Source organism: Glycine soja, chromosome 1 (assembly GCF_004193775.1).
Source record: "Glycine soja cultivar W05 chromosome 1, ASM419377v2, whole genome shotgun sequence".
Lineage (NCBI taxonomy): Eukaryota > Viridiplantae > Streptophyta > Magnoliopsida > Fabales > Fabaceae > Glycine > Glycine soja.
In genome coordinates this window covers 52,492,812-52,514,032 of record NC_041002.1, presented here as the reverse complement: position 1 = coordinate 52,514,032, position 21,221 = coordinate 52,492,812, and the positions used below count along the sequence as shown (strand labels likewise).

The 21,221-nt window shown below is 35.6% G+C and overlaps 1 protein-coding gene across 1 annotated transcript; it reads right to left on the bottom strand.

Moving 5' to 3' along the window:
• Positions 1-151: 151 nt before the first annotated feature.
• LOC114421519 lies at positions 152-19,421 on the bottom strand. Its single transcript, XM_028387483.1, has 24 exons — positions 19,186-19,421; positions 16,531-16,640; positions 15,373-15,538; positions 15,166-15,266; positions 14,939-15,011; positions 14,704-14,839; positions 14,376-14,536; positions 14,013-14,137; positions 13,834-13,933; positions 13,511-13,607; positions 13,022-13,073; positions 12,738-12,839; positions 12,501-12,647; positions 10,928-11,090; positions 10,609-10,839; positions 7,891-8,057; positions 6,964-7,092; positions 6,578-6,695; positions 5,378-5,573; positions 5,107-5,218; positions 4,878-5,032; positions 2,112-3,504; positions 1,164-1,358; positions 152-908 (listed from the first exon to the last, which is right to left on the bottom strand). Exons 1-24 carry the CDS (start codon positions 19,316-19,318, stop codon positions 438-440), a joined length of 4,833 nt encoding a protein of 1,610 aa, XP_028243284.1. The 5' UTR covers positions 19,319-19,421; the 3' UTR covers positions 152-437.
• Positions 19,422-21,221: the final 1,800 nt, after the last annotated feature.

The following is a 21,221-nucleotide window of genomic DNA, read 5'->3' as shown; positions in this document are numbered from 1 at the left end:
TTCATCCTTATAACGCTTTAGATAATATTTTTTTACTGTTTAAAACGTTATCTAAAAACATAAAAAACAGAACAAATATAATTTACAAAGACTAAAAAAATAATTTTATTAGGACTAAAAACAAAAAACACTAAATTACAAGGATAAAAAATATATTTAAACCTAAATTTTTTTTGAAAAACAACATTATGTTATTACATTAGAAAGCGTCACCTGGATGGCAATTGAAAAAACAAAAGGAAAACCCAGGCCATCACAAATAATCATAACAAAACTGAAAAGCCGTGTTCTCAACATGTAGAAACTATAATTTTCCTAGACTTCTTGTGAGAATTTTCCCCAGTTGTATATATCCCCTCCCTACAATGGAGTTGCGTCTCTCAATACAACAGCATTGCAAGGGAACACACGGTAGAAGCAAATATAATCTGGGTGACTCAACCAAATGGTGAAGGAACTGGTCCTGCGAGCGCATCTGATCTTTTGATGCTTCCCATTCCACATATTATGCATCCAGGTGCAGTCACAGCTGAAAATTTGGATCCACAGAGATCACAGACATCATATCCAATGGTTGACAGCCTGCTCAATGTGAAAGCACAGAATTGTGATGGATCTTCCAATGGATCAATGGACTTATTAGTCAAACCCCTCTGAACACACAAGTCGATGAGGCTCCTAAATTCCTCCTGCTTGCTTGGAGGTGCTTTAGACAATAGTAATTCTAACATTTGCTTGGAATATGCATAATTTTGCACCTCCATATTTCGTTTTATGGCAGTTCGAATGCAGTTTATTCTGTGCTTGGCGAGAAGAGGCAATGAACCCAGATGGCGTGAAAGTCTAGCCATCTCATCTTTTGCACTAATTGCACTTGGACCATGAACTTTTTGCAAACGTCCAATTTCCTGCAGTCACAAAGACACCTTTAAAGTAATAAAGGATTAAAGACTTCAAATGCAACAATAAACGCAGCTTTAAGTGAGCTGTCATTGCTTACTTAGCTACACAATAAATATTCACAGCATGGGAAATCTGTTACTAAAGTTTTACGACAACACTGCATTATGGCCTAGAGAAACAGAAGCTCAATTGCCTAATTTACTTGTAGGTCAGATTCCATTCTATCCATGTCATTAGAAATTGAAGCATAGTAATTGTACCTGAAGAAGAGTGACCGTTATCTTGTATTGAGCACAGATTGTTGCTTGAGCTTTTATGTCACTTCCACGAGATTGTTCTTTAGCTAATGCAAGAAAAGATTCATCAAAGCAAGACAAAGCATCTGAAAGATGATTTAACTCAAGGTGAGCAAGTCCAGTCTTGAAACATACAGAAGCAGCAGCTTCTCGGGGAACCTGTCATGTGAGCCATGAGATGGGGAACCAAATTAAAACAAAATTATACAAACTCAGAGATAGCAAACTAGAACTATATCACAGTTTTATTGAAGGAATCTCTACAAGGTCATTAAGCTTCTGGTGTTAATGTCATATAATAATTTGTATAAAATAAAATATCAAAGATAAAGACTCAAACTGAAGAAAAATGACACAGATGCTAAGACTCTTCAAGGGCTTTGCTTCCTCCCTACCCAATCCTCACTCACCTCCCTTCTCCTTATTCTAATTCACTAACAGAATCAAATCACTTCCCCACCTGCCATCTGTGGAGTTGTTACAATACTCTCCCAAACTAATTTTCTCTCATGTCATGTCCCCCATCATCCCACCTGCTTCTAATTCCTTGCTGTCCTTTCCTTTCTTCCTAAAATACACAATAGTTATATGTGGGAGGCTAACACTCACCAGGTTCAGTAAAGTTGATTTCTCGGCTGTGGCATTATCATAAGTAATCACTGTTTATAAGCACACCAGCTTAATCAGAATTTTTTTCCTTACAAACCTATTTAGTTTTTTTTTCTCTATACCTAGCATCCACTAAATGATTAAAGGAAAAATCATAAAATGAGAATTTCTGTTTATGCTACATGGCTGTTCAATCCAGTACATCTAGTTCATGCATGTATTCTGATAATTTTAATATTCTGGTTAGCAAAGCATTACTCATCCCACATGTAAATATATAGGCATGCATGTATGAATTTATACCTGTCCAGGTCGTACAGAAGATGGTGGAGAGCCAGTTTGTGGAGGCTTTCCTGAATCAGAAGCATTTGGTACTCCAAATATACTAAGATCAAGAGGTTGGCTAGAAGTTGGTTCCTGCAGCTGTGATGGGGGCATGGCTGAAGCCTGAGCTGAGGATTGTGGTGGGACACCACCATCAGGAAGTCCTCCGGACTCAATAGGAACCGCAGGTTGTTGAACAGCTTGAGGAGGAACATCACCTTGAAGACTAACATCAGCTTTGGAAGCACTAACCTGGTTACGAGTTTCCTTGCCACTTTCAGCCCCTGCAGCAAATTTAGAGAGATATGTCCCAGCAGGAGCCAGTGAAGCAGCGGCCTGAAGGGATGAAATTGTATTCTGAAAGAAGTCTTCTGGAATAGGTCCTACTTTATTTCCCCTACTTGCAACCCCAGTAGTTGGCTGTGAAATTGGTTCTGGTTGAGTAAAGACATCTGTACCAAACAGGTCACCTGGAGTTGAAACAGTACGAGCAGACACTCCAGTAGCTGCAGGTGGCAGAGATAAAATCTGGTAAAGATCTTGGGATCCACTGGTAAACGACCTGCTCCTCGTCGGAGTTAACCCTCCACTTAGTTTAAATTTACTAGTGGCTTCTTTAATCTTATTCACATCCACAGTAGAAGAGGCAATTGGCTTGTCTCGTATTCTAACACGTATTTTTTTGGTTTTCGATACTCCTTCCTCATCACTGCTACTATCAGCAGCAGCAGCTCCATACATGGATTTCTTAAATTCTTCTGCTGCTTTAGCCTGTTCATCAGTAGAGGAACTGGCAAGCTGTTTGTTAAGACTTAATGGACCACCTTGTGAATTATCAACTCGTTGATTAGATATGGGTTTAACTGAAGATATTTCAAGACCATTTGCTTTAAAATCATTTCCTGCAGGGATGACGGCTTTAACTAAACTATCTTCCCTCACCTCAACAACATTTCCTCTTCCTTTAATTGAGCCTACATACACGCCTATATGATCTAAAATAATGGATGGAATTGCACCATCATCAGTCTTCATGTATGGCAACACCTCTGCAGCTAGCTCCCACTGAGGTATATCCTTTGCATTAGTAGGGGTTTTGATTTCCCAGTCTCCACCACCCCATTCAGGTCCTTTAGGAACCATACTTTCTGCAGCAAAGTTGGCAAATATGCCTTGTGTCCATCCAGAAGATCGAACTCGTAAAATCCATTCACAGTGTCGCCTCAATTCTGAGTCAAGATCTTCGTCTTCCAACTTCTGAGCAAGACGCCTCATAGCACTAGGATTAAGGTGGCATATAAATAGATCAAGCATGCTTTTGTAATCTGCAGTAACTTCAAAGGTTTCTTTTGCTCTATCAAACTGGCCAAACCTGCAAGTATCTTAAATAACAAAAAGTGAACAAACCTTTAAATCACACTAACTATTCAAAGGACTAAAGTATCATCATTATACACTGGCTCATCAAATAGTATGATAGTATGAGATGAGTAGAATAATGATGCGGACCACTAATTAGGATTACCATATCTCTTTATTTAAATCTTGAATTTTCCACTTTATTTGTTTCTTTATATTTTCCTTTCTTGATGAGAGATCTGCATATCGAAATCGCTAACTTCACATTTGTAAAAGAGAAGGTTTATGGAATTATAAGCTGTTACAGATTGTTATTTCTAACTATACCTAGAAACTACTCGTTTTAATCTCTACACTTAGAAACTTGTTTCAGTCTTTACAAATACTTTTTTTTAAACTCATTTTAGTCCCTACACATACACTTCTTAATCTGTTTTAGTGTCTATAATTTTGGACACAATGGTAAAGTTACGATGATTGGTTGGTCAGGGGTTCCAATCCGAATTGCAAATGCAAAGGTAAGGCTGCATTCAATTACCCGCCTCCCCCCTCTTCGCACAGTGAGGAGCCTTTCGGCATTGGGATGTGTTTTTTGTGTCTACAATTTTAGAGGAAAGGGACTAAAACAGATTAAAAAGTGAATGTATAGCGACTAAAACAAGTTTTTTTTAGCTGTTGGGACTAAAGTGTAAACAATGTGTAGGTATATGATCAAATGAGTAAATAAATCACACAAGAATAAGATCCTATTTAGATAAATTTCTCCATAAGTACTTTAAGAGAAGAAAATAAAAGGTAAAATGAATTGATTTTCTCCCATAAACTAAAATCAATTTATGCACCTTAGCTTTTGGAGAAGTTTATTGAGAGAGGTTTTATATAAATTAAGAGCATAAGTTGACTTTAACTTATGGGAGAAACTCAAATTCATTTTAGTTTTTTATTTTCCTCTCTTATAAATGCTTATGAAGAAGTTTATCCAAACAGTGTCAAAGCCAGAATCATTAGTGTATGTTATTGATGATATGCAACAACCACTAAAAAGTTCAACAATCAAGCCTTTTCTCGCTAGGTGGGTCAGCTACATAAATCGAAAGACATCATAACGGTCTATTGTAAATCATATCTATAGACAAGCAATTGAAACATTCACAAAAAGTTAATTAAAATAAAAACTACAGTTTACAAACATAATATAGAATCTTAGAAACATAATAGCTTAGCTATTGGCTGGGATGAGAGAGTAAAACCTTACCAATAATAACAAGTAATAATTCAAGAAAATCAATAATGATGGAACACGTAATCACCGTATTTCAGCAGTTCCTTTAGATACAGTAGCAGGCATCATAAGTACAATGAAGTTTCCTAGTTACCGCTACTAACCTGATACAGGCATAACCCAATTGCCTGAACCTGTGAAATAAATGACATGTAGGAGGACATCGCGGATAATCTCTTGAACGTAGAAATTCATCTTTCAGAACAGACAAAGCAGAGGAAAAACGAAGAGCTTTCACAGCATAGACACCCCGCATCACCTGATGTCAAAACTCAACATCCTTAGAAGATCAGATAGACCAAAACTAAAAAGACAGAGAATTCTATCACTTACCTGGGTGAAATGTGGACCTAATTGAGATAATGACACAGCTAAGTCTCCACAAACAGGAGAACCTCTAGCTAGGATGTCCAAAGACCTAGGTGTTATGCGCAAGCTGTCAAACCTTCATTCAGATAAGAATTTAAAGTGTCACCGTGTCAGTTGTTACCAGCTTTAACATAGATAAAGAAATGTTGAAATAAATCTTGAAGTCTTAAACATTCTACCCTATATAGAAAGAAGTTAGATTTTTCTGATAGCAATAGGTAGCAAAGAAGCACACCTTGATGTTATTTGGTATAGTATTTCGGATAGGTCAAGCTTCTGCTCAAAACTTTGTTGCATTGTGGCAAATCCAATAAGAAGAGGCTCAAGAAGACCAACAAGACAGCTTTTGATCTCAACCCCCTTCTTCTGTTTAGGATTTATTTCCGTAGGGCTAGCAAGCAACAATCGATCATTCAAAGCACCAACCAAGACTGCATAAGGAATTTATAAAAATAGATCAGCAGGACAATACACAAAAAAAAAAAGTTAGAGCATGAGCTACTTGGTCTTTTAATTTCCCCGTTTCAGTTTTTACTTATACAGATTTGTTTCCCTGTAGTTAGCTTCGATTTCATTTCCTTTAATTATGATAGCAAGATTCTCTCCTGTAAATACTAGGTCAGAATTAATTAGTCACTTAGTATATATTTGTAGTGAGATGCAGACTATTCAGGGAGTATTGTAGACAAAAAGACCCGCTTCAGGATATATACGTTCTTGGGGGGGGGGCAGAGACTTTGAAGAGCAAGAAGAAAAATTTAGTTACAAGATCAAGTGTCAAGGCAGAATTTCTGGCCATAGCCCAAGGGATTTATGAGTTGTTGTGGATGAAAATCATTCTTGATGATTTTAAAGTATGAGGCTTCTATGACACTTATCTGCAACAACAAATTGCCATAGCATTGCACAAAACATAATCCAGTTCAGCATGGTAGGACAAAACACATAGAGATATACTAACATTTCATTAAGGAGAAACTGGACAGTGGGCTTGTAACAACATTATATGTCCTTTCCGGGTATCAATTGGCAGATATACTAACTAAGGGACTTCCCATAGAGCACTTTCAAGGTCTTTCTTATGAGATAGGAATGATAGATATCCATTCACCAACTTGAGGAGGAGTGTTGAAGCATGCGTTAATCCTTAAATTTCCCTGATTCTGTTTCTATTTGTACAAATTTGTTTCCCTGTAATTAGTTTCCATTTTATTTCCTGTAATTATGATATGAAGATTCCTTCATTCGTGTAAATACTAGGTTAGAATTAATTAGTCAATTAGTATATATCTGTAATCAGCCTGTGCAGAAATAATCAGTAAAATAAATATTCATCTTTTCCTCATATCTCAAGTAATATATTAGTTGAGAAAACAGAAACCACAGAACAGATCGCTAAGATATTGTGATATCCAAGCATGCAGTAAGAAATTACCTGCATAAGGCACACTAGTTGACAGTATAGTCCTCACTTTTCCATCCCAGCCAAGTATACTAATTGCAGTGGCAGTAGAAAAAAGAAGGGCAGGGCCAACCCATAAGAGTGATCTAAAGTAGGCATCAGTTAAGGCTTTAAAAACGAGAATATATCCAACTGAAATATGAAATTTATGGTTTCTTGGCTGAGTAGGTGTGGAAAGTCTGAAGGTAGAAATAGAGAATAGAGTGAACATGATTTTCAACCAAAGTAATGACTTCAAGTGAAGTGAGGACAGTTTATGTTCCATCTCCTCATCTGCTTCCATATTTTCGACCTAATCAATCAAGCGTTAGGAATAAATGGCTCCTTGATTTTAATTGAAAAAAAAAATCAAAGGATATTGAAGGAAGCCCCTTGTCAAAATTTGTCGAAGTGCCTGCAAGTATGTCAAATGCTGCCGAAACAATAAGTACTCTCTGTGTTGTTAAAATTCCTGCAACATGTCCCCTAAGAGTCTCTTGCCAGTACACCTGCCAAGTTTGAACAAACATGTATTTGCTATCAAGCAGAACCATAATAAAGTCATTTGATATTATTTCCACAAACAAGGAACCCTAAAACTAATGAGTATTGACCTCTACCAAAGGGAGGCATGGCTCTGAAGGGGCCCTTGGATGCTAAGAAAAGGCCTTTGGTTATAATACCCATAAGACAAGGGAATAATTGGCTGAATAAACATACATGCATTTGACTTAACACATTCAGAAATGCGAACCGACCCGCACACTTATTCCTCTACACAAATTTTGGAAGACTTCCAAATAGGGGCAGAGGCCAAGAGTTTAAATTCTACCTATGGAAATGTCAATGTGGTGTGGGTTATGACATCCTCAGTCCACCCATATTAGCCTCAGAACACGAGATCTATAGCAATTCAACATAGAATGACAGACAGTGACAGTGCATAATACAAAATTCTATCTTTTTGTCCCTTAAAATCTACAAAATTTAGTCTCTCCCATTTTATGGAAACCATGTTAAATTGAAAATTCTCAAAAGTAGACTGTTGACTCTGACATGATCAAGAATTCTAGTTCATTTCATCTCCATAAGATGGAAGCAAGGGGACTGCATTATTTAAAATTTAGAGTTTGAGAGACATAATTGAGAAGACTATGTATGAGGGACTAAAAGAATATTTACTCTAAAATTCATGGATATAAAATATTCAATCTTATCCCTGTTTTTTTTTCCTACTTAACTTGCACAAAGCAGCTGTGCACTACTAGTTCTAGTCGTAGTTAAATAAGCACGCTACTGGATGATACCTGAAGTACAATCTCATTTCTTTTCAAGTTGATTGACTTTTTGCCCTCACTCTTGGTTGATATATAATGGCCATTGGATTTGGAAGATGAAGTGGAAAGGCGGTATCCTTGTATGAGCTTTACTAATCCAATTTGGTTCCCATGAGAAGCAAACATCAAAGTTGAGTCTACAACCAGAAAAAAATCAATACTTTATACTGCTAATAAAATAAAGGCAAGCATGTAAAAATGTGTATTGGTTTGTAAGGGAAGGGATCAGCTGACACCAGTAAATTTAAACAAGAAAAATTTTCAGAAAATGGTAGATGTTTGTTAGGAATCAAAAATTGAAATGGCAAAGAAAGAATTTTATTGAATAGGATCAGAAGAACAAAAATAGGAAAGAAAACTTTCCTCCAAGGGTTTCCACTTCACAAAGGATTTTTCCTTTCACAAAGAGTTAATGCTCAATCTACAAATGATAGGATCCTCCCCTCTTCTATCCTTCTTCCCCTATTTATATCTAATAAACCCTTCTAACTAACTAACTAACTAACCCCTTAACTAACTAATCAATATCCTAACTGTAGTAACTAACTCCCCCTTCCTCATAATCCTAACAATACCACCCCTCCTAAAACACAACCTTGTCCTCAAGGTTGAAAACAACAAATTGATAACATATAGATTTCATATAACTGTTTCCCCGAAATCTACTCACACCCCCATTTTCATCCCAATTTGCATATTTTGACAGAAGACTTTCATTGGCCTTTGCAGTCAACTGAATCACATTGTAGCCACTCATTGATTTCCCTTGTTTGCATTATGTGTTGGGCCACAGGTGCTCTTGACTAGGAACAATGCAGTTTGACCTTGACTTGAGTTGGGTGAGTGTTGTATGAGGCACACTGTTGGAGTTTGAAACAAAGATCCAATTCGAGCCCATGGGAGGTTTCCAACTTGAGACATTGGGTGGTCTTTGACGGGGGAGTCTTCAACAACTAGCAATGCATCTCCAGTAACTTTGATAGAAATGTCTACCTCTGATGATTTTCTGTTTGGTGGTTCCAAGGATGATGATGGGCTGACTGACTCTTCCTCAAAGAAAACAAGCTTCTTCTCTAGCTTCAAGGATTCTGATAATCTCCCTATCTTGCTCTCATTCAACACTTCATTGTATTGTTCTGTTTCTCATGCTTGATGTAACACACAAACAAAGTGATCCTCTTTTGTTTCTCCCTTGGTGCAACCCCCAAAGGTTGCTAACTGCACCTTTCTTGTCCAAGAATGAACCTCTGTATTATCGCAGCATTTTGACCCACTCCCTAATATGGTCTTCTTGACATGCTTTCTTGTCCAAGAATGGACCTCTGTATTATTGCAGCATTCTGACCCACTCCCTTCCATGGTCTTCTTGACATTCTTGGTTGAATGGGATCATTCAGTACTTGAAGTCTTCTCCAGGAAAGAGATTGTTGTTTAAAAAGGAGAAAATTTATCCATGAAAGTATATACTAATGCTGAGTATGTAGGATCAATTGTTGATAGGAGATCTACCACAGGATACTGCATGTTCTTTGGTGGAAATTTAATAACATGAAGGAGTAAGAAGCAAAATGTGGTTGCAAGATCAAGTGCAGAAGCAGAATTCAGAGCTATGGCTCCAGGGGTTTGTGAGTTGTTATGGATGAAGATCATACTTGATGACCTCAAAATAAAATATGAAGCTCCTATGGGTCTGGTTAGTGATAATAAGTCTGTCATCAGAATTGCACACAATCCAGTTCAACTTGATCGAACAAAGCACATAGAGATAGATCAACATTTCATTAAGGAGAAATTGGACAGTGGTCTTATAGCCACCAAATACATCCCTTCAAAGCTTCATTTGGTAGATATGTTCACCAAGGGACTTCCCACAGAGCAGCTTCAAGACCTTACTTGCAAGCTGGAAATGATAGATATACATTCACCAGCTTGAGGGGAAGTGTTGTGACACATTCCATAATTAGCACATATTTTATTCTGTAATTAGTACAAATTTGATTTTTTTTTATTTGTACAAATTTTGCTCCATTGTATTTTGATTTGTATAGATTTTGTTCCATTGTATTTCTTTCCTTAATTAGGTCGCTGGCAGCTTATAAACAAGTATTGTATTCACTCTTTGAAATACAAAATTACAGTAATATTCAGATTATTATCTTTCAAGTAATAGGACGAGAAGAACAAAAAATAGGAGAAAAAATTCTCCTTCAAGGGTTTTCCCTTCACAAAGGATTTCTCCTTTCAAAAGAGCTAATGCTCAATCTACAAATGATAAGATCCCCTTCTCTCCTATTCTTCTTCCCCTATTTATATCTCGTAAACCCCTCTAACCAACCAACTAACTAACTAAACCCTTAACTAACTAATCAATATCCAAACTATAGTAACTAACTCCCCCTTCCTTATAGTCCTAACAATGTTACCTCTTATTTGAAAAGTATGGTATACAAATATCTTCAAGCCTTTTTGATGGAGTTTAAAAAGTCTCTTCAATATGAAATTTTATGTGCATGATGAATGTAATACAAATTTTAATATAATAGGGATTTTATGGGAATTAAACCCTATAGGAGGCAATTTATTTTGCATAAGATTGATTTGATTTACTCCAGTATCAATGGATCCCATCCCTACAGACGCTCACAAAAAACATACAAGAACTAAGTAAATATGTATGTATTCAAGCACCTAAAGGAGTAGAATAGATACGATCAACTTCAGTTTCAAACATAAATGGCGTTGGGCCCTGAATTGAACCAACGGTAGTTTCTGTAGGTTGATTTTCTTCAAAAAGTTTATCATTTTCCTTAGTTTCTTGGGAGGCTCCTCCTGGTAGTGTATATACTGCCAACCCTGTCTTGTCATCATCAAGAATAGCAAACTGATTTTCATTGGGACCAATAAATGCAGCATCTCGACCTGTAGACAATTACTTAAATTATTTACAGCACACAATGCATGACCAAACCCTGACAGAAAGAATGTATTCCGCTCATATAAATAATACCTTTCACTGTGCTGCTTTTACTGTTTGATATCTCTGCATCAGTATTTTCCCGGTAAAGTACAACTTCATTTGTAGTACCACTAAATTCATAAGCCACAAGAAATAGGTGTTGCTTTTTACTGTAAATCAAGTATTTTGCTTGATACTCCACACTTCGAGGAATCTATACAAAGTTGCTGAACATTAGAAGATAGAATATTATTTTCGCTTGTAAAATATAAATAGTTATAACATATCAATTGTCAAGAGGTGTATGTGCTTTTATTTCAAAATTTCAAATAAGGATTTTAGTAGATTTTGGTACCTAAAATCAAGATTAGATTATTCAAATCTGATCTTTTCTGATTCTCCATTATTTTTCTCCTTATGTTATCCTTATATTTATTTTGCAATCATAGTGATTAAAATCTCTCCTAGCTAGCTGCCTCACTAACTCATGTAATTTTGATCAATCAATAATTAGACATATCCTTTTTTTCTCCTATCAGAGCTTCGGCTCTGATCCTATTTTCGTCCACCATGTCTTCCATGAATTCTGAAGGCGACGAAGCTGCATGATGATCATCATCATCATTAGTGGCAGATGCTCTGTCTTTCGGTTCCATTTCACAGCTTATAATCCAAAAGCTGAATGGAGAAGGCCAGGCATTTCAAGTCTCAAATGAAGAAAACATGGAACAGAAGGGCAACTTTGAGTCACTGTCTTTCACTAAGGTCTAAGGAACAATCAGACTCTTGTAATTGTTCCTTTCCACTAAAGTATCTGTTAGTACCAAAAAGGTACCTCTTTTTCTACTGCTCTTCTTAGTACTAAAGAAAATTGTAAAACCCACGGATCATTGATTCCAGAGCTATTCACCACATGCAAATTGTTCATAGTTGTTCTCCATGTATAGTCCTTGTGCAAGTCATAAAAAGGTCAAAATTGCATATGGTACCTTCTCTACGGACACGGATTCAGTGCAGTCACTGCGGTGACTGCATGAAATCTCCACCGTTAAAAATAAAATATATAAATTAAATAATTCAAGTGAAAAAAACTGCACCTTTGGATTGTGACTGCAGGACCCTGCAGTCGAAAAGCAACTGCAGGCAATATGGGTCCCTTTTCTACTATACTTTAGTATCTTTTCACAGCAAGCAGCAAAAGTTCTAACAAAAGGACCTGTTTAGACCTAAATTTGAGTTCTTTATAAGCAAGTTGGACATGCTCAACATCTAAGGGAGGTGTTTACAGCTATATGTGCTTTTATTTTAAATTTCAATTAAGGATTATAAAAGATTTAGGTAGTTAAGATCAAGATCAAATTATTCAGAAACGTTCTCAAATGATTCTCCTTTATTTATCTCTTTATCTTATCCTTATATTTATTTTTGTAATCAAGGTGATTAGGATCTCTCCTAGCCAACTCTACCTATATAACTGTCATGTAATTGTGATCAATCAATAATAAGAAATATCATTTTTTCTCCTAAAATTTCATCAATATTATGCAAATGATAAAAGCTATAGAAATCAGATAGACAACATGAAATTTGTTAAACTTACTACTCCCTCTAGTCTCTACATTACCGAATTATAAAGTTTCTTGTAGATACTGTCAGATCCAGAGGAAAGATTATGTGCCATAAGATTGGGTCCATCCACATAGAAAGCCCTGACGGGATAATGAAGAACTCGGTTCTCTTTATTGAAGAAATTTAGCTCCAAATGAAATGGCTGGTAGTGCATAAATGGTATTGGTTGATTGAAGAAAAATGTCTATGGAAAATAAATCAATCTCAAAATCAAATGTCAAAGGATTCTTGCCTGTATAACTGGAAAGTCCTTCAGATAATGCTTGGTGTCTAGAATAGTGATGAGGGGCAAGCGAGATATTGGAGCACTTTTTGTATTGCCTTCCATAAAATGCTACAAGAAAGATGTAAAAGAACAAAATATAAGTCAGGGAGCATGGAGATTTTAAATGCTTTCTAAGGAGATTAAGTGCAGGATTGTAAGGAAATTTGAGCCATCAAATTTGGTGGTCAAAGTCACATCATAACCATTGCATCGTTCATGACTATAAGAAAGAGAAAATATAAGAAACATACACTGTAAAGAAAAGCCTTCCTTCCAATGTCTAATATTGTAAGATGATTGTGGCTGCAATTAAGGAAGAAAGGAGACAGTCAACAATAGCACAATATAATTATGAAATGTCTCTAATTACATGTACTGGATAACAAACTAATGGAGAAAAGAGTCAAAAGTAATGAGTAGCAAAGCAATTTGAACCTTTTTAATTAAAGCACCTAAATTGTGTCATCAGTGGACCTCATATCCAAGTAGAAGCTGCATCTAATACTCAAACAGTATTGTTGCAACTAAGCCCAATGTGAAAATACAGATATCAAGTGCAATTTCATAATCCAAATATAATCTAGTAGTACCCAATCAAGTTTCAAGACTAAAAATAAGCACGAATAATAGGGCTATTTAGAATCAGAACAGCATAATATAAGACAGTGGATTCTAACCACCAGTTTTTCCATAAAATACTAGTTATATTTTCCTCTACCCAGTTGCAGATTTTGACTCACCCTTTTAAATGATGTTCTTGTAATTGAGCTTGAAGCTGATGGTCCGCTAACACTCCAGATGAACCCAAGGCCGACAATTTTTCTTTCAAAGTAGATGCTGCATAGAATCTCTATCATTAGCATATATCACATTAAAGAGCTAGATTGCAGCAGTAATTATTATGCAAATATGGCCAAATTAAGGTATATAAGTGAGAGACAATACTCTCCTTATAAGCCGATTTTGTAGGATTGAGTTAGGGTCCAAATCCAAATTCTAAGAAAATATCCTCAAATATTAAAAGATCTTTAACCTTGATGCTAGCTAAATAAAAATGAATCACCTGACGATCCGCGTGCACTTTGCAAAACTGAAAAAAGTTGCTTTCTCCTTTCTCTACTGTATGTCGTCTTATTTTTCAAAGGGTCTCCACTTGTTACATTCTGTTGAAATAAACAACAAATTCATAAATCCAATATTCACTGGCAAAAAAGATATAAATAATGAAAGGTTGAACGTAACTGCAAACACGAGTGCCGCTAAATTAGATTTTGGATGAAATTCTAAAGCTTTAATTCGTGGTAAGGGATACACTGCTTCTCCGCCCTGTTGAGAAAGGATGCGAGGGATATCAAGTGATTCAATTGCTGCATCGAATGTAAAAATTATTAGCCAACAAAGTTTAATGAAATGAATAATAAGAGAGTGAAGCAAGATAACTGTTGGCATGTTCTTTCTCTGTATCTTTCTCTATGTTAAAACATTCTATACAGGAGGGGGGAGGGTAGCAGCAGAAATTTTGCATGACAAATTATATAACAGAAACAAGCGGTCAAAAACTAAGAAAAATCAGACTAGAGACTGAAAGAGTCAAAGTTAGCTAACCAGCAGGCACAAAAAAACTAGCTGGCATAGGAGGTGTGTTAGGATTTACTATAACCCGTGTTTTCCAAACTTGCAGACTTCCATCCCTTGATAGGGTTACAAGTAAACACAATGTGGTTAGCCAAGAAACTGATGTTATTGGTTGTGATCCAACTTGTGTTCTGAAAATGAAATATTATAACTATCAGAACCCAAGACTAACAAGCCTCAATTTAAATATTTCCAGTGATTGGCTGCAAGAAAACAACAAATTCAAAATAGATAACCATGATACAAGGTCTCTCAGTTACAAAATGGGGAAATCTCAACCATAGCCACAGTTACTCACAGTCCAATGATACTAGGCCTCTCAGTTGATACATCCCATGCCAGTAGTGTACCACGTCGATCACCAACAAATATCCATTCTAGAGTTGGGTGAAATGCAAATGCACCAGCACCATTAAGCTTTATAGTATTGTCAACTGAATAAGAAACAAAATATAAATAACACTAAGGATGTGACTTACAAGAGAAATATAAACCATGTCAACAAGAATAGAATATGTCAGGAATCATCTCACGTTGAAGTGTGTAATGAACAGCATAAGTGTGAATGTTATATGCTCGAATCAAACCTTCTGCATAAGCAACATACTAGGACAGAAAAGCAACGGAGTCAAGAAGGACAGAACTGAAGTATCATTAAAAGAAAGACCGGTGACTAAGTCTTTCTTGCAGCACAAATACATATATATAACATGAAGTCAAGACCCTGTCAAAAGTAACCAGAAATATATTGAAGTAATACCAGAACAGGGAGGCGAGGATGACAAGCAAGATTCACAATAGGCTTCTTCAAGTCTGTCTTGATTTTTGTGGGTGCTCTACCGCCTTCAACAGTTCCAACAACTTCATTTGTGCAAAAACAGATATAGCCCAAAAAATCTCAAGATTAGTAATCGAACTGGCGACAATAGCACGTATAACTTCACAGATAAGAAATCAGACATCCAACCTGTCACACTCAACCGTTTATGGAATCCAAAAAACACAATAGATTGTAGTGGGGTCAATGCCAGATGAACTTCTGTATCAGAAGAAATTTGCTCGGTCTTCTTCTCTGGTGAATGCAATACACATGTTTGCTCGAAGTCAAAATCACAAGATCGTATTGTAGAATCCTATAGATGGAAAAGCAATAGTTGTAATAAATATAAAAGAACTTCACAGTCACAACTCAACATATAAACTAATAAAGAACAGGATTTAGCAACATTACATTCAGAAAAAACAGACTATGTTAGATAATGTAATTTTCCCAACAAGTAAAACAGAAATTCACTACACTTGATTATCTATGCCATATGTTAGAGAATGATAACATCAGAATCAAAATGATAAAAGGAAGACATTATTGTTAAATCTTGCACACCTATATAATTTCTAATTTTTTTTTCGTAAAGTTGTTTCATTTTCTGAACTGAACTTAACCATGGAAAATAATTCTGCCAGGTCCTACAATGTTGTCCCCATTATGTTAAATATACCCATGAGGACCTGATTTGCATTTTGTTGCATATCTAGCCAAAAATACAAAAACCATTTCTGAAAATTTATCGACTCTTCGAAGAACAACTCTATAGGCAATAACGCATTAACCCTAATTGTAATATTTTGCCCTTCCACAGTCCATACTTTAATGTGAGAAAAAGATCCACAAGTTCCATTGAGAACTGAAGCACCAGAAAATAAAAATGTTTAAATACAACAAAAGTTTTATCCCGCCAAGTAAAGCTGGCTATATTTGATCACACAATGCCATTGGGCTCAGTTAAAGACCAAATCCTTATAGATATATTCATCGTGAGATCCCTCTTAACAACTTCCTCCAATGTCATTCTTGGTCTCCTTCTCCACCTTCTCATAAAACTAAAAATCATGCAATCTACTTTCCTCACTGGTACTTCTAGTAGCCTTCTTTGTACATACCCAAACCTTTCATGACATTGGTGTGACATTTGATTTCCTGGCATCATTTCCTCAATCAGTGTCATACCAATGTCTCCTCCAATACAAACCTTTCATATCCTAAAAAATTACTTCTATTACTATAAACTACAAATAAAATAAAATAAATCAATATGCACATAATAGAAATTCAGGTAGGGCCAACCTGGAGAATTGCAATCACAGTATGCCCTCTTGTTGGACTATATAACATGCGGACAACTGGAGCACCAATGTCAAGAGCTGAAATCTTGCTTCCTGTTAATGCATCAAATTCTGCGCACATGGAAACAAACCAGTTAGGAACACCTTACCAAAAATACGTCAAAAATGAAATAATGCAGCAGAAAAAAAGGTAAATCTACTCCGCACGGTAAATTCACAAAAGCGCAAAGTGCACGAAACCAATGACTCAGATGTAATGGATCAACAAGGAGGATTGATTTTATTAGTACATTCCTTCAGAAATGAAAGATTCAAGAGTAAGTTAAGCAATGTTTACCAGGCATTGCCATTGTGGTGGTTTACATTTTACAAAGTTATGTACTTAGGTCTTTCTTATTCTGGATGGACTTTTTAGTGAACAATGACTTTGAAGCATCAAATTGGATATCATTGTTTTAGGTTTATTTACGAATAAACTAACTAATTCGTCCATCAAGACAATAGCTCATGTTTGCTCATGATGCATTGCTTTTCACGTGTTTGTTGTCTGTTTTAGAAAATAGAAACAAGCGCAGCTTTGAGTAAAGAAGGAGTAAGAAATGCAATTACACGTGACAAGAACTCAAGGTAAGGAGCGATATGCAAACATTCTCAATATTTTTTATTTAGAATTAGATAGAGTAACATATGGAATCATCATCTGGCAGCATGGATAGATTCAGTTAACAAGTAGAGCTAGACTACCGCAGGTAGCTTTAAGGAGAAGGACTGAAGATAATGCTTTAGATATGATTAGATGAATGAATTGTACCAGCTCATCTGGTAAGAATTTTATTTATGTATTCAAATCCATTTATTAAGTTCAATTTAGGATAACAGTCTGTCTGAATAACTTTGATGCATTTACTAGACAGGGCAAACCATACTGCTTGTGAACATCATCCTGCTCATAACTACATGCTTTTGGGTCAACATAAAATCAAGTGAAGCAATCTCTGCTTTAGTTTTTTATTCCTTTGCAACAAAAGAGAAAGAATGCAGAGCCTAGCAAAGCCAAAAACAGCTAAGCATTAAGCAAGTGCATTGGGATGGAAGCTACTACTTTGGTCTAGATTTTAAAAACTGAATCAAGTTGAGAAAACCAGTTTTCTTTTTGTTCAGCCACCACCGTAATTAGGGACTTTTAGCTCCCTGGTGGGACCCCAAGATATCCCTACAAGCTTCGATCCTTTGGGTCGGCTATAAGACTAATCCTGATTCGAGGCTTAGTCCCAGTTAAAGTTCCTCGACCCTCTCTCCTCCCCAAGAGTGTATTCTGTGGGATCGAACTCAAGTCTTTCTCCACAAACTCAATGTGTGTTGCCAACTAAGCTACATCCATTGAGTTGAGAAAACTAGTTAAATGAAGCAAACTGTGGTTTTTTATCTAAGGTCATGTTTAGATAAACTTCTCTATAAACACTTATTAAAAATAATTAAAAAGGTAAAATAAATTGAGCTTCTCTTATAAGTTCAAAACAACTTATGCACTTAACTATCATGAAAGCTCTCTCACTTATAAGACACACACACACACACACAAAACCTGTTAAACTGAACCAAACAGTAGTTTTTGTGTATAAGTGGAAAAAAAATAAGAAGATAAAATGAATTGGACTTCTAAGTTAAAATCAATTTAAGCACTTCACTTTTATGAAAGCTCTCATTTAAATTCTCCAATGTTGAGGTGCAAACTTGTTATTTCTCCTCCCATTCTATTTCATTGTCGTGTAAAATTTAACAGTACTATTGGACAACCCAAAGAGTTTGAGATTGGATATTGTGCAGTTATCTTTATAACCTTTATTTTCCTTCAACATTGCAATTAGACAATAGCTTTACAATTTATGAAGTTCAGAAACTGTCCAAACTAGGAACATGACTTTGTTTAATTTCTGAAAGATTTCATTATTAACTCGGTCCTTATATTTGTCCACACTTTCCTGTTTTGACCCTACACGTAAAAATTGTAAGTTTTAGTCCTGGACAAGCAAATTTAATACATTTTGATCCCTGCCATCAGTTGAAACACCGCCGCAAAATTCTTCTGGGGTGTAAAACTGCCAAAAAGAAAATATTTATTATGGAAGAAATTTCTAGTAGTTTAACAATCGCCAAAAAAAATTGACAATTTTACACCTCCAAAAAAAAAATTGCAGCGGTCTTAAGTTAACAGCAACGTCAGTAATGATGTTTAAAGCAAAGACCAAAACACACTAAATTTATTCGTCGCTAAAACTTACAATTTTGACGTGTAGAGTGAAAATAGCAAAACGCGAACAAGTACACTGTACGTAGACCAAATTAATTATTAAATCTTTTTAAATTTATCTATCAGAAAGTATGAAATGGGTTCAGGGAAGATTTTTTTTAAAAAAAAAAAAGATAAGTACAAACGAAGAGTCGGAAACGAATGCAATGGCATATCTAGCGTATGTCACACACACATTCATGAACTCTGGTTCTCCTTCATTATTTGAATCGAATTTCAGAGCAGCACGTTACCGTAATGATGCGAAACGCATCGTTTAGACGTTTCCATAATCTATAAGCAGAGTGAAGGTAAATTCCTGAAACTAGAAATGAACATGGAGAGAGTGATAGAGCAGTTTCTCACCAACGATGAAGGTTCCGATGGCGACGGCAACGAGTGCCTGATGAGGATGAAAGGTAGCAGCATGTGGCTGCAGAGGTCTGACGCCACGACCAACGTGGCGCAGGTCAAGGTGCTGCAGTGTCGTCCACTCCATGGTTGAGTTTCTACCTACAACTTCATCGTTCGTTAGTCGTTACATTTAGAATGCCGAAACGCAATGAATCGAGAAGAGGATGCAGAACATGTTCAGGGGTTCAGAAGAAAGCATGGAATCAAGACGACAACGAGTTTTAACCGTAAAATGGAAAAGGAACTGCGAAATCGCGCAACGCAACGACCAACTCCGATTTTTAAAACTATAAAAAAGGAAGAAGAATAGGACAACGGACCAAGCGTGCATGGCTCGTTGTATCTATGTGGGCCTCATATAAAAAAAACTTGGGAGTTGATGTTGGCCCAACAAAAATTGTTATTGGCTGCTACCAGAGCATGACAAAGACCAAAGTACCCCCTTTCCAGTAACTGGCATCACCCTTCCCCACCACCCTTTCTTCCTTTCTTTCTTCCTTTCCTCTTTCCCTCTCTTCCCTCCTTGCCTCACACAGCTCTCCCTTGTGTAAGGTATTTTTTTTGTTTGTAAACACAACAGAATCACAATTTCCTGCCAATCCAACGAAATTATAATTTTATTGTGTTGTAGAAATCGTAACTCAATGAAATTGTGATTTGCTCCACCATGGGATCACGATTCTGCTGTACTAGTGGGGTATAAAAAAAGTACAATGAAATCACAATTTCATTATACATTGAATAACAAAATTGAACTTCTGTTACACAATGTTTTCATACCCCCTAATGCAGTGAAAATGTGTTTCCATTGTGCATTATGGGAAAGAGTATTTTTAGAAATTTTGAATATTGGTAAGAGCCAATAACAAAGGTGGTGGAACCAATAGCAACACCCAAAAAGCTTACAGCCCAATATTTCTAAAAGACTTGGACCTCTGAATAGTGAATAGTCTAGATCCCTGGACCTTCACTTGGTTATATATAATTTGGGGATTATATTTTGCAATCCCATTTTGTCTTTTCACGCTATTTTTTTCTTTGGGTTATTTTTATTTTAATAGTATCCTTATACACAAGTTTGATAATAATAACTATAAAAGAGAGTCAAATTTACAATTCCACATATGATTCAAAGTTTCTTTTAATCACACTACCCTTTCTGGCTTTCTCATTTATGGTGTAGGAAGATGGTATTAAAATTAATTGGCTTTAAATTCAGGAATGTTTCGGTTATAAAAAATGTTTGTTAGACATCTTTTGAAGTGTCAACAAGTTGAGAGAAAAGAAAGAAAGAAAAGAAAGATAAATGATTGATTTAATTAATGATGTAATGTGATAAAAAGAAAAAAAAAAAAAGAATGTTAATAAAATGTTTATTGTTTGAAATTTATGAATGTTTAAATATAATCGCCCTTGAATCATTCACTTCATGCACATCAGTGTGATAAGTTACGTTCACGGCTACCAACTTCCTTTCAGAAACCCTCACTCACGCTAGATAACAGATGGTACACTTTTCATTTATCATCTTACATAAAGTTCAATATGAGTAGTGATATATGTACATTTCAAAATGGGATGAAAACAAGAAAGATAAAAATAAATGAAAAAAAAAGTAGAAAGAAGAAGTAATGGATGTGATTAAAAAAGAATAGAGAAATCAATAAAGATAAAGAAAAAAATGAGTTGAAAGCGGGATGGAAGATAAAACAGATAGATGAGTATAATTTTTCTTATTATATTTAAAATATTACTCATTAAAATTTGATATTGTGAATAAAAAATAATCAAAAAAATAGAATTAAAATTAAATAAAAGATACTTTAGGAATGATAAGACACGTACACCCACCCCCCACCCCCACACACTAAAAATATTATTTACTAAAATTTGATATCCTGAATAAAAAATAATCACTAAAAATAGAATTAAAATTAAATAAAAGATATTTTAAGAATGATAAAATTAATTACATTTACTTACATTTA

Excerpts from the sequence above, each read along its gene's own strand:
- LOC114421519 (XM_028387483.1), bottom strand. The coding sequence starts at position 19,318 with ATGGAGTGGACGACACTGCAGCACCTTGACCTGCGCCACGTTGGTCGT. Across the intron at positions 15,539-16,530 it reads CTGTGATTGCAATTCTCCAG|GATTCTACAATACGATCTTG; the intron begins GTTGGCCCTACC and ends TTCCATCTATAG. Across the intron at positions 12,840-13,021 it reads GGAAGGCTTTTCTTTACAGT|CATTTTATGGAAGGCAATAC; the intron begins GTATGTTTCTTA and ends TCTTTCTTGTAG.